General features: G+C 40.5%; 1 protein-coding gene across 7 annotated transcripts in view; it reads right to left on the bottom strand.

Moving 5' to 3' along the window:
* SRPK2 (SRSF protein kinase 2) overlaps positions 1 to 14,419 on the bottom strand; it is a 150,989-nt gene that overhangs the window by 45,851 nt on the left and 90,719 nt on the right. For 6 of the 7 annotated variants that reach the window (XM_065666340.1, XM_065666372.1, XM_065666366.1 and 3 more), the window contains exon 3: positions 5,657 to 5,808. In XM_065666340.1, the coding sequence (XP_065522412.1) occupies positions 5,657 to 5,808 (152 nt within the window). Of the gene's footprint in view, positions 1 to 5,656; positions 5,809 to 14,419 lie in introns of those variants that run through there. The other variant, XM_065666389.1, reaches the window with a different exon arrangement.

The raw sequence follows: 14,419 nt of genomic DNA, 5'->3' as shown, positions 1-14,419 counted from the left end.
TTGAGAAGAACAATATTGGTATTTGAAAATATACAATGTATAAGTGGCACTGCTGACAATGTAACAAAAAATCCTTGTGCTATTCACTGCAGTACACACAAAAAAGTGTCTCTCACTGCTAGACAGTGCAACGTGCACTCAAGAAAGAGGGTCAGAAAAATGAGATCATTATTCCTAAATGTCTTCTGAATGTATTGGTGATTGTAGCTGGCTAGTTCTACGTTTGTATAGGGAATTATTCCCTTTGTGAACTGGATGAATGGGAGACATCTCCAGGGGCAAGGATGATGATCAGAGAAGCAAAGAATCCAAATTACATCCATGACACAACTGGCTCTTAGAAAAATCTCCAAGTCTTTCAAAGCTTTTCAGAAAGAAGAGAAACTACCTTCACTGCCTAAGTAGCCCTCGACAAATCACGTAGTTGTACTTTTGGTATTTCCATTCCTTAAACAAAGATTTGACCAGCATTTAATGTAAATTCAATGACACCCACAGAAGTAATTTCACAGATTTAAACAGGCCCTGGAGAAAGCCCCCAGGGAACAGGGGTTAGTCTGTGCTTTACAGGGATGGCTGTTAGCTGTCTCTTTCACATCGGATGCTAATTCAAATTAATCCAATTTCCTGATTAAAAATACTGACTATTTGCTAACCACCATGTAACGTCGTGAAGATGTGAGCCCAGCACATAGGAATTTATCCTTAAACTGTAAAAAAGAAAATTAGTAACAAAAATGCCCAAGCACTGGGAAGTACAGTTAACAGGTAAAATGTTGGAGTAATTAAAAAGCTAATTATATACCACCTCATTAAAATTGCCGTCCTATGAAATTTCAGGCTGGGGTTGAGAACAGATGAAGTATTTCTGTGCCTAACTCGAAAATCTGGGAGAACTGACATTTTGGAGATAGTATGAGGAAGACAAGAGGCACTCCAGTAATCACAGAATCACAGAATCACAGAATCCCAAGGGTTGGAAGGGACCTAAAAAGATCATCTAGTCCAACCCCCCTGCAAGAGCAGGGTAACCTACAGTACATCACACAGGAACTTGTCCAGGCGGGCCTTGAATATCTCCAGTGTAGGAGACTCCACAACCCCCCTGGGCAACCTGTTCCAGTGCTCTGTCACTCTTACAGTAAAGAAGTTCTTCCTGATGTTAACGTGGAACTTCCTATGCTCCAGTTTACACCCATTGCCCCTTGTCCTATCACTGGATATCACTGAAAAAAGCCTAGCTCCATCATCCTGACACCTACCCTTTACATATTTGTAAACATTGGTGAGGTCACCCCTCAGTCTCCTCTTCTCCAAGCTAAAGAGACCCAGCTCCCTCAGCCTCTCCTCATAAGGGAGATGTTCCACTCCCTTAATCATCTTTGTGGCTCTGCGCTGGACTCCTTCAAGCAATTCCCTGTCCTTCTTGAATTGAGGGGCCCAGAACTGGACACAATATTCCAGATGCGGCCTCACCAAGGCTGAGTAGAGGGGGAGGAGAACCTCTCTTGACCTACTAACCACTCCCTTTCTAATGCACCCTAAGATGCCATTTGCCTTCTTGGCCACAAGAGCACATTGCTGGCTCATGGTCATCCTCCTATCCACCAGGACCCCCAGGTCCCTTTCCCCTTCACTACTTTCCAGCAGGTCAACCCCCAACCTGTACTGGTACATGGGGTTGTTCTTCCCCAGATGCAAGACTCTACACTTGCCCTTGTTAAATTTCATCAAGTTTCTCCCCGCCCAACTCTCCAGCCTGTCCAGGTCTCGCTGAATGGCAGCACAGTCCTCTGGTGTGTCAGCCACTCCTCCCAGTTTTGTGTCATCAGCAAACTTGCTGAGGGTGCACTCAGTTCCCTCATCCAGGTCATTGATGAAAATATTAAACAGCACCGGTCCCAGCACCGACCCCTGAGGAACTCCACTAGTCACAGACCTCCAGCTAGATTCTGCGCCATTGACCACAACTCTCTGCCTTCTTCCTTTCAACCAGTTCTCGATCCACCTCACTACTTGATCGTCAAGCCCACACTTCCTTAGCTTATCTATGAGGATGCTGTGGGAGACAGTATCAAATGCCTTACTGAAATCAAGAAAAACTACATCTACCGCTCTACCATCATCCCTCCACCTAGTCACTTCCTCATAGAAGGCTATAAGGTTGGTCATACATGACTTCCCCCTCATAAAACCATGTTGGCTGTTCTTAATGACCCCCTCATCCTTGATATGCCTAGTGATGGAGTCAAGAATAAGTTGTTCCATCACCTTTCCAGGGATGGAGGTAAGGCTGACCGGTCTATAATTACCCGGGTCCTCCTTCTTGCCCTTCTTATAGATTGGTGTGACCTTTGCCATCCGCCAATCCTCAGGCACCTCGCCCGTTTCCCACGACTTACCAAAGATGATGGAAAGTGGCCTAGCAATGACCTCCGCCAGCTCCCTCAGCACCCGTGGGTGCATTCCATCCGGACCCATCGATTTACAGATGTCCAGATTGCATAGCTGATCCCTAACCCAATCCTCATCTACCAAAGCAAACTCCTCCTTTGTCCTGACTCCTTCTGGGGCTATAGAAATCCGGGGCCCTCGGGGAGAGTCTGCAGGAGTAAAGACAGAGGCAAAGAAGGCATTCAGCACCTCTGCCTTCTTTATATCCTCTGTCTCCAGGGTACCCACTTCGTTCAGCAGTGGGCCTATATTGCCTCTTGTTTTAGTTTTATTTGCTATGTATTTGAAGAAGCCCTTTCTATTGTCTTTAACCCGACTAGCAAGATTGAGTTCCAAGGAGGCCTTAGCTGTCCTAATTGCCTCCCTACATCCTCTAACAACTGTCCTATATTCCTCCCAAGCGGCCAGCCCCTCCTTCCATAATCCATAGATTCTCCTTTTCCACTTGAGTTTGCCCAGCAGCTCCTTGTTTAACCACGCCGGTCTCCTAGATCCCTTACTTGACTTCCTACTCATTGGGACGCTCCGATCCTGAGCTTGGAAGAAGCGGTCCTTGAATGCTAACCAACTATCTTGAGCCCCTTTACCGCCTAGTACACTTTCCCATGAGACTTCCCTTAGCAGTTGACTGAAGAGGCCAAAGTTGGCCCTTCGGAAATCCAGAACTGTGGCTTTGCTAGGTATTCTATTCCTCCCACACAGGATCCTAAACTCCACCATCTCATGGTCACTGCAGCCAAGGCTGCCATTGACCGTCACCACTTCGACCAAACCCTCCTTGCTGGCGAGTACTAAATCTAGCAGCGCTGCTCCCCTAGTTGGTACGTCCACCATTTGCATTAAGAAATTATCATCAATGCACTCGAGGAACCTCCTAGACTGTGAATGACTGGCTGTGTGAGTCTTCCAGCAAATATCGGGGTAATTAAAGTCCCCCACGACGACTAAGGTATGTAGTCGCGAGGCTACTTCCAGTTGCCTGTAGAAAGCCTCATCAACTCCTTCGTCCTGATCAGGAGGTCTGTAATAGACCCCCACAACTGTATCACCCGTGCCAGTCAGCCCCTTGATTCGTACCCACAGACATTCCACTTGCTCCTCATCCGACCCCGGACAGAACTCAATACATTCTAGTTGCTCTCTCACATAAAGAGCCACTCCACCACCTCGCTTTGCTGACCTATCTTTCCTAAAAAGGACATAGCCATCCATGACCACATTCCAGTCATGTGAACTGTCCCACCATGTCTCTGTAATCGCCACTAGATCATAACCTTTAGCCCGCACACAGACTTCTAACTCCTCCTGTTTATTCCCCATGCTGCGTGCATTGGTGTACAGGCATTTCAGGGAGCCAGTCCTAGTACCCTTTTTCCCCTGCGGGACAGGGTCTAAAAAGCTATCCTTTCCCACAAGTGAAACAAGAGATTGATAGTCCTATAATTTCCAAATATTTATCTCCCACTCTGTACATACAGATAAGGTTACCCAAACCACAGAAAATACATTTAAACTAATAAAATCTATCTCAAATTAATGGAGGTAATGTATCTAAAAGCCATCCCTGGGATTCTTTACCAAATAACTTATTCATTCTCCATACTGAATAAAAAAAAAAAAGCCAAACAGGAAGTCTGTATGGCCCCAGATCATCCCAGTCTGACCATTTGAGTCAAGATTCTTATGGGACCTTTCCTTCAGCTCAACCCCAACAAACTAAAAAGAAGAAAACATACTGACCAGTCTTACTGGAAATTAGTCAGAGAACAGGTAAACTGGCGCAACAAATGCACTGTTCTCACAGAAACAAGTAATGGTTATGAAGTCAAAATGAACCAAAGTTTGAGACATCTTTAATATACTTTCATCAGCGTAATGCTTCAAGAGCAGAATCCAGAAGAACCTTTAAGCACATGCAAGCACCCTTTAATTTTTCAGGAAATGTGCAAGTATTCTTAGTGCAAACATAGTTCATTTTAAAAGCACAGAAATCTCTCTATTGACCTGCTATAGTCAGATTCTAGTTAAGCAGGTAACATAAGCAGGCTGTAAACTCAGACTACTTTGTTGTTTATTTTGAGATGTAGCTTCTCCAGATGATGACATTGTGCAAGAGATAATGGAACACAGACAACAATGGATAGTTTGAAATTAAATGCAACCCTTATTTTAGGAAAGAAGTGAGGGCCTTGAAACGCTTAATCAAGGAAATACAGATGTTTTCAAGTAAACAGATGTTTAAACCACAGATCCTTAATCACTGATGGAATATGCTACAAATACCAAAAGAGTTATCTTAAGGAACAAATGTGTTGTGACAGAAGCACATTTTTTTTTTAATTAAAAAAATACATGCTTTAGCAACATATTTTTCTCTTCCCTGCTGAAGACTTCAACATTGAGTTTCCTGTGTTGTTTTCACAACTGGTACCTGTAAGCTACTTAAGTATTTGAAATATCACATATTAATAAAACTTCTTACACCAAACTGAAACAGTCACTTGAACGAAAAAATTGATTTTTTTTATGTAAGTACAGTATGTTCTACTCCTATGGGAACAGACTAGCAGCTTCAGCAGAGACATGAAAACAAATCTAAGTACTGACCCTCCTGTACTGCAATTACGTATGTTTATACATTTAACGATACTTAAAAATAATATAAGCAACTACAAAAACTAAAGAAATCAAAAGCTAAAACAAAGATACAGAGAGCCCCAGACTATGCTGAAGACTGGGAAAGACAACATGTGAAAAAGCAGCATGTAGCATCTTGGGCCTGCGCAGGTGAGAGAAGGGGAAAGAAGATACAGAAGAAAAAATATATGTAGTTGATGTTGTTAAAGGCATCAAGAAATTTTAGAACCACTTGAAATATGGAGGGTTGCTTGTTCTGGTTTGGGTGTTTCTCTTACAACTAACATCAATCCAGAAAAGTTTCTTCTCTATTCTTGTAGCTAGAACATCAAGAAGAAATCAGGGATGCAGCATTTGTACCCTTATTGCAAAATGTATGAATAAGCTATGGCTAAGTGAAAAAGTAAAGCTGAAGACAGCTGTGCCTCTGGACCTGAAACAAGCAGTTGTTTTTAATTCTCTTATCAATAAATTCTGTAGCTGAAGATCAGGTCCTTAACAGCCACCCAAGAACTAGATCTGCATGACAGTGCCTGCCCTTGTGGACACTGCCGAGTGTACACACCTTTACAGTAATCTGCGGGATCCTCTTGCTCCTCATCGTCAGAGCCCAAGATCTCCTCTTCTGGCTCTGGCGGGGTGGGCTCCGGCAGGGGTGGCGGAGGAGGTGGTGGTGGAGGTGGTGGTGCAGAGGGAGCTTTCTGCTGAGGCTCTGGCCTGGAAACAAAGAGAGAACAACTGAGTAAAGAGCTTCCCTACAGGGTAACACAGCCCTTTGCAGGCGTAAGAAAATGCCTGGAGAGATACTGGTCAAGCATGTCTCACTTAGGCTCCCACTGTCATCTTTCATATGACCTGTGGGATCTTAGGGAGGCATTGACAGAGATGCACCTTACCTGACCAGAAGCAGGTTTCAGTGAATTTGGACTTAATCACTGAAACAGTTTATATTAACTATTATAAAATTTAAAATATTATATTCAAAAGCATATAATATTAAAAAGAGGTATATAATATCACATATAAAGCATAAAATATAAAGCATAAAATCAGACAAGCTTTTAGAATTCCCGATGAGCAAATGAGATGTTAGACCTGTCTTCTTGAGCATGATTGAGAAGAAGTATTTTTCAGAGAATAACAAGTTATTCAAAAGCTCCTGCCTGCCAGCTGAAGGAAGATCTCATTAATATACAGCAAGAAACAATCTAGGGACACTGACACAAACCAGATGACTTAATGCACTTCTCATCTTTAGCTGCTGCTGCTGAAACTATGAAAAGCTGTATCAGTATAAAAAAATAATACAAAAACAGCTATTAGGAAGTAAGAAAGAAAAATTAATCTTCCTAGGCAGCCTAAAATGCATTCCCAGAACATGCAGAGCTTGCTTTAATATGTACTAACTGAAAAAACAGAACACCACCACAGAAACCCAACATTGAGTTTTTGTCTTGCGTCTCCGGTTTAGAAAGAAAACCAAAAAATGAGATACGTTTTATATCCTGTTGTGTAAAAAGGCCATACTTGATATTTCCAAACACTTTCGAACTACACACATTTTGAAATTCTGAGTATTTTCAATACCCATACAAATGAAATCCAGGGTTGATGCACACCTGTTTGTCAAATAATTAAGAAAGCCTTCCCCAAACAGGTTGATGCTGTTAGTTTTTTGTATTTATCCTTCATACAAATAAATAATATATTCTTGCCAAATGATATACTTGCAAAATACATTTGCAAAGTAACTTAAAAACACTTCTGCCACCAAAAGCTGTTATAATTTGCATTTGTATCTACTTCAAAGCTAAGCTGTCTGAAAAATACCATATTAACAGTATTCTGTCATTCATGAGATAAAAAACCAGAAATGTGTCATTTGCTAATTTTTCAGCTCCTAAAATTTAGATTCAAGTGCTTTCCTGATCATGAGTAAAAACTGTATTTATGTTTATCCCACTCCTGTAGTCCTCCTCCTCCTCCTCACAATTCCCCACACCACCCCTTCTTACACAATGCAACTGTTCAAGTCAAACAGAGCAACTGTAGTCGAAGAGTACACAGTTGGTCAGAAACAAATTCCACTGGCAGCATGCACTGCCTAGACAGCAGCTGCTGCTATGCCTCTGCTTTAAAGGACATCACTGAAAGTTGCATGCATACCAAATTTATCTGCCTGCTACCCCTTTCAGATAACAACATTCTTGCATTCATTGACTAAACGGTCACATTGAAAAAGGAATAACTTGAAATAATTTATTAATGGTTTAAGTTATGATGAGAAATCTACCCAAATAAATTCATTTATGTAATTTCTAACCACATAAAGCTTAGGGCATAATAGAAGAGAAAGAAGGAATAAATGTATTCATTTGCAGGATAAACAATAAATATGTTTGCATGTGCTCCCTCCTGCCTAAATTATGCTCTTTTTTGCCTTTATCTTTCCTCTCGTTCCAAATAGATGTCTCAAAGATGTCCCGATGTACAACAGATTGCACACTGTGAGAAAAGTAAACAGATACAATAAATGGAAGGTACAGCACATCTTCTGATCAGTTCATCTTACTACACATTAGATTAATGGCCCTACAACAGCCTGGTTTCATGGTGTCAGCAAGCTGATGGCCCTCATTCACGGTCTGATGTTGACAAAGCTTTAATCAAACAAATCACAGTACAAGGATCTACACAGCAAACCCTGAAACCTTGTCTGCTGGGCAGAATCACAGAATCACAGAATCCCAAGGGTTGGAAGGGACCTCAAAAGATCATCTAGTCCAACCCCCCTGCAAGAGCAGGGTAACCTACAGTACTATTTTGGATACACAGATGAAGAACTATGAACACTTAAAAATTAATAATGCCAATGATGAACAGGGAAAATAAAGTACAGAAAACTAGCTTGCACTTCATCAATGTATCTGAAAACAGATACTTTGATGTGCCACGCAATACAGGCACATCCACCAGGGCTTAGACTCTTGCTTTGGACAGTACCAATATTTTACTTTGTTCTGACCACAGGTGTCCATGTTATCATTTTGGTCACATAAGGTGAAAACATACAGAAAAACTAGTGCAGGTTAGGACAATTCAGTACACGGGTTCCAGGCTGAAAATCCACTGAAGTTGTATCGATTTTTCCTCTTGAGATAACAACTTGCTGTATTTCTTCACATGATAAAGACAATACTTTAGAGAATTGGAAGCATTCCTGGCATTGAGATTCACATATTTTTGTCACTTGCTTTGAAATAAACATCAAGGAATACCAAGAATCTTCCTCCAAGAGAGGAAGTGTACAACCCAAGATTAAAGAAAAGCCAGTACTTGCATTTATTCCTAGGGAAACAGATTAAGAAACTAGAGCTGCTTCTGAGTCTTTCTCAAGTTACTATATTTTATTTTGTTTTTAAAAAGGCTTTCTCTTTTTTCCTGTCTCCAATCGTAGCTGCATTTGGTATTCAGGAACATTTTCTTATTGTCCTTTGTGGACATCAGGAAGGAAGGAAAGATATTTCCTTTATTTCCTTCTGGGGTTATTCATGATTTTATCTGTGTATAACAAAAAACTGATTTAAACTGAGGAGTATCTTTGAATTGTCCTTTTAGCTTTGCTTGCACCTTCTGAAGTAATGAAATTTTAGTACATGGAGAAGAGTGAAGGAAAGAAACGCTGCTGAGTTACATCAGCCTGACTGCTAATTTGGCATTGTTGGCTTATTTTGTTGGTTTGAGGGTTTTTTTGCTTCTGTTTCAGATTCTTAACATTGTTCTTGGATTTCTTTCACTTTAACACTTCTGAGGTATAGGGAAAGATCAAATCTTCAACACTTGACTTGGCCACTTAACTTCTGCCTACAAGCTGAATAAATCATCCTGGCATCACAGATGCTTGCTCTTCTGCCAAAACACAATTCCACAGTGTAGAGGTAGCACATCAGTTGATGAGAGAACTCCAGTTTTGCTATTTCTTAGTAGCCTTTTTATTGAATTGGTAAGATAAGCTATGATGAATGTTTCAACAATATATCCTTTTGTCATGAATGGCATGAACATGCACTTTATTCAGCTTAGATTTAATTTTTCCAGCCTAGAGTTTGTTAAAAAGTGGATTGTTTTGCCTTCAAAGTGGACTTTACAACATCTCTGGCATTAAGAAAGCTGTGAGTAATAAATACATACGCTAACCTCCATTTCCTTTTCAGAAACATAATTGTCTAAAAACTACCATAACAAGTTATTCAACAGCTGCATTATTCCAAGTTATTACTCTTATTTCCTGAAATGTCGTAAGGAATGATGTACATTAGGTAACACATGCATGCAGAAGCATATACTAAATCTGTTTTTCTTTTCCCCAAAGTAATCATTTGGTGCTCTGTGGTATACCACTATGAGGTTATTCATCACCTTCCAAGCATAAACACTTAATTAATAGAAGATGACACACCATTTCTAGACTCCCTGCCAGCAGGTACGCAGAGAACTGACCATCTCCACAAGCTACAATGACAAACCACCTAATTGTATTGAAAGAAGTGTTAAAACCAATTAGCAACCACTAGCCAGGATGTTTTATCCTTTAATTACTCTCTCTTACAAAAACAAATTTAGAGTCCAATCAAAACACAATGAAATCCTATTTTCAACTTGATCTTAGTAAAAGACAAAAGAAAAGCTGAAGCATTTCTCCTCTAGACTGAACTTGAAGCAAAATACCTGAAACGCTGCATGGAGTCTTACAGAAAATCAATTGCCCACTTTTAAGAAATGCAAAATTACTGACAACTTAATTTTACTGTTGTGCATCATGGACATGTTGCTCCATGGGGAGCATGGAACATGTTCCACTGGGGAGCAGCCAACACTGAAAGCAATCTCTGTAACATTAAAAATGCTGGGACAATTATAGCATGAGAAATTCAGGAAGAAGCATTCAGGTTTTTCATTGCTGATGTTGTGGGGTTCTTTGCTATTCTTCTGCTCTGGGAAAGGTAAAACAAGAGCCACAAGGGTGATTAAAAACAAGAAATGCCTTCCATATGGGAAGCATGTGAACACGACAGAACTCTTCAGCCAGGAAAACAAACAGTGGAGATCTGCAAAATCTTGACAGGCACAGAGAAAGGGAACAGTAAATGCCTGTTCACTGCCTCTCCCCACACAAACTGAGCCAATCTAAAGTAAAAAAAAACATGTATTTGTATAACATGTTGTTAAAAACTAAATCCACCTTCTTTTTACCTTAGATATCACAGGTGAGAGAAGTTAGCTAAGTTCAAATAGGGCTCAGAAAAATTCATGGAAGAAAAACTAACTGATAGCTAATACCAGCCCGCCTTTCACTTACAAAGCTTATCAGCCTGAGATTGCTGGATTTGGGAAAGTATTCAATACATCTGAGCCCAGCCCTGCACTCTTCCCCAGGCAACTGCTCCTGGCCAGAGGGAATGTAGACGCACTTTGAGTCTGCCCTCATACAGTCACTTCATCTTCAGACATTCCTTCCCCTTCCTCAATAAATTAATGACTTCTGTTACTAAAAACCAAAACAGACTTCAGGCCTCTTTATCCAAAAACCTCACATACAAAAACCATGGCTTTACTGTTGTTACAAAGTAATGGATAATAAAGGCATTGCAGGCAAGACTGCTATCCAAACAAGATTACTTGAAGAAACCCTCACGCTCTCCATGGGGAACAGGCACACAGCAGGAGTCCTCCTCTATGAACACTGTACTGCAAGCATGGTAAACTACTGATTTTATTAACTTAAAGACTTAGGCAAACAGAACTTTGCCTTGAATGTAGCTAAAACCTGTACCTAATTCTCCTTTAGGATAGCACTGTCTCAGAAGGAAAACAGACTGACTCAAATGAAAAAAAAAAAAAACCAAAAAAAAAAACTCGGAAGGAGGCAGAAATTGGTGGGGTTAAGCTAAGAACTACCTCAATCTGAGGGGAAACCAAAACTTTCCTTTAGAGTTTCAGAGTAACGCATCCAAAGAATTTTTTTTTTTTTTTGCTAATAGAAAATGTAATTAAAAGGAAGTTAAATAACTCCTTAATATATTTAATAAAATCAAATTTAGAACAAACTGTATTCTGACAACATTACAAACCTCCTGACATGTCCACAGAGGCTCTTTGGGGAATTGCAGATTGGGGAAAAGAAAAGGGGAAAAAAAGGAGGCAGGGGAGGGTAAACTTCAGATGAAATGTGCTGTAAACCTCCTAAGAGATGTGAGCTGTACAAAATCCCCAAGTGGGCGTGGGTCCATCTGGAAAGAGATCCCGCTCTGCTTCCCTCCAGCTCCGGAAAGCAAAATCTTCCATGTTCCCAGGCAAGGCTCTCAGGTGATGCAGAGTTTAAAGTCTGAAATCTCTACACACAAGTTTCTTCTGGCTGTCACTAACTGCTTAAGGACTCCACTATTCAAATCTCTTTCTTGTTTGTTCAAATGGTGTCTGCTCTACCAGTTGAACACTTGCCTTGTTCTTCCTCCCAAACGTCAATTTAGCTTAGACAGGTGACTTCTAACAGTGAGCTCTCTGAACATCAAAACAACCCTAAAGTTCTTCCTCAAGGAACAAAATTATGTTGGATATGTCAAGTAAAATTTTACACTGGTTATAAATCTGAATAATTTAACTTTTATAGTAATGCTGATTTTTTATAATTTGTTACTATTTTTAATTATGCCAGAGGTCATCTCATTGTTTTCAGAAACAAAGTCTATAAATCCATAAGGAAACAGAGCATAAGGAGACATGTTTTTAATAAACTCCAATAAACTGTTAATGTGAACTCCCAGAGACAGCTTTGTTTGACATGAAAAGTGATATTTGTGCTTTTATACTGGTGCAAACCGTACTGCAATTTCTAATTCCTGAAAATCCACGCATAAGAAGAGAGACTGCTGGCACGTCACAAGCATGAAACAGTATCTACATCTGGTCATTATTTCACAAAATTATCATTCCTCCTGGGACTGTTAACATTCCTTCAAAAGACAGCATCATGCCATCAAATATCAACAGAAGCTTCAGTGAAAGTCCTCCAGGAACACAGCAGGCTGAGACAGGGTAGCTTCTGTAACCTCAAACAAACAGCAGGACAGAGAATGAATTTTTCATTCCCATCCTGCTTGCTAGCCTTTTCGGGGCAACCCTGGGCGTCAGTGTATACCCAAAATCAAAGTAAACTGCCAAAGAACTCTGCCTTCTTCCGTTCAGAACAACAGGTACTATAAATAAATACCATCTGAGGTAGCTAGTACTGCAGTCTGAGCATGACAACACCAGCCGAGCAGCAGAGTGATGGCGCACATTTACACTCCTCATCACAGGGCTGCTCCCTTGCCTCAGCAGTGGACCTAGCGATGGCACAGCCATGATTATTACAAATCCATGAACTCTGTTACTCTGCAGCCACATCAGAGGCAAGGTTAGCAGGACCAGCACACTGCCAACGGCAGAGGTGAGGAAAACGAGTAGCAGCCTACAGTTATAATCAAAGCACACGTAACACGGAGCCAGTAAGGTCTGCCAGGTTTGTAGATATTACAGGAGGTAGAAAGCTCTTTTGGCTTTCTTTGACATGGAATTACACCAAGTTCCCAGAAATAATTGATTTCAAGCTCTTAAAGGCAGTCCCAAATGAAATTTTATTCTCATACACATACAATTCTGTTAGAATGTTCTTAAGACAGTGAGCCAAAAGCCAAATCTATTCAGGAAGCCTCAATCTTAACTGAACTTGCCAAGGTATTTGTTTTCTTCTTCAAACTGTTTTTCTTGCAGGGTTCTACTTCCCAGACCAATCACCTATTACAGACTTTCAGAGGGAGAAAAGGTCAACAGCTAAAAAAGAGAAAACAGACGTAGCTGGTAACACAGAAAGAAAATACCTAGAGGTATGCGTAGCAGCTTGCAATTCACCCATACTTTGAGTCACTGGAAACTGTTGTAAAGGGTGAGAAAGTTATAAAAAAAAATAAAATTAAAAAGGTAAAAATTCCTAAAAGCCAAAGAAGAGAAACACAGCTGTCATAACTGTGGAATATGTACTGCTCAATGGAGAACACAGAGTTGCTTGTATATGCACCCTAACATGTCAAAATGAAGCCTCCACCCCAAGTCAGTCAGATAAGGAATACTGCTCCAGTGCAATGATAAAGACCTAATTAAAAACTAAGCCAGTCTCATAAACCACATATGAAGTTTCATCTTCTCCAGTTGCAACAAGAGTCCCTTCTCACACTACATGGCTCCCTCCTCCACCTCCCTGCATGAGCATCCCTACTTGCGACCCATTAGAAGACCTAACAGGAATCACCAGCACACGGTAACAGCAGTAGCCAAGATCTGCTTTGACTTCTTGTCCTCTCACTATGGGTGAGCTGCATGATGGATTACTTTTAATGGAATGACTCAGAGGTGTATAAATGGAAATTAGTTTTTGACTTTCTTTTTGGTATGTTACGTTGTAGTACTTAATTTCTGTCTCTTTGGCATGTTAAATTATAGTGTTTCTAGTCTTTCTATTAATAAGATATAATCAGAAAACATGCTGTTGTTGCTTCAGTACCTTCCAGTTGCCACTAGCAACAAATCTGCAAGTTTTGAAGGGGAGGGGGAAGAAACACCCTCTGCTCTCCAACAGCCTTATCTGCCCTTGGAAAAGTTAGCAGATTTAACTTAATTTAGCATCAAAACCCTTTAAGTCAACAATCCTTTGAAGTCAAAGATGAACTCAAAAATGAATTCATAACTAAATTATGAAATGCGGGATACAGTCTTTGTTTACCAGTACAAACCAACAACTTCCTTAGAGCTAATATAAACATACATAACACTGCGAGGAAGTATATATCCAATTTATGTGTGTCAAAAACCATATGAAGACAACCACGATAACCTTGAGCAAAATGAGGAGTAAATCAACAAATGCAGTGGTTCTCACCCCTTCCTACCTATTTAACAGCTGAGTAAAAAGGATTTCATAGTTTCATAGGCACATTGAAATTGTAACCCTTCAGTTAACAACAAATGCAGTCAGCAACATAGTACCTCTTGCTTCCCCCTCCCCAAAAAGCACCCTGGTAAAATGCAATTCTGACTTCACATGATCATTTACATGAAAAAAGCATTTTTATCTCCATACTTAGTTAATGCTTGGAAGACCCATTCATCCTGTTAGTGCAAATGCCTCATGCTCTGGATTATGTCTGGGAACTCAATTCTACAGGCGATAGGAAGCAGCCAAGCCTTTTGGAAAGGACAAACACTGAAAGACATAACTAGTGGGAGGGTAAAG

The sequence above is a fragment of the Lathamus discolor genome, chromosome 1 (assembly GCF_037157495.1).
Source record: "Lathamus discolor isolate bLatDis1 chromosome 1, bLatDis1.hap1, whole genome shotgun sequence".
NCBI lineage: Eukaryota > Metazoa > Chordata > Aves > Psittaciformes > Psittacidae > Lathamus > Lathamus discolor.
Note: the sequence above shows the minus strand (reverse complement) of the source record. Positions and strands in the feature narration are given on the sequence as shown.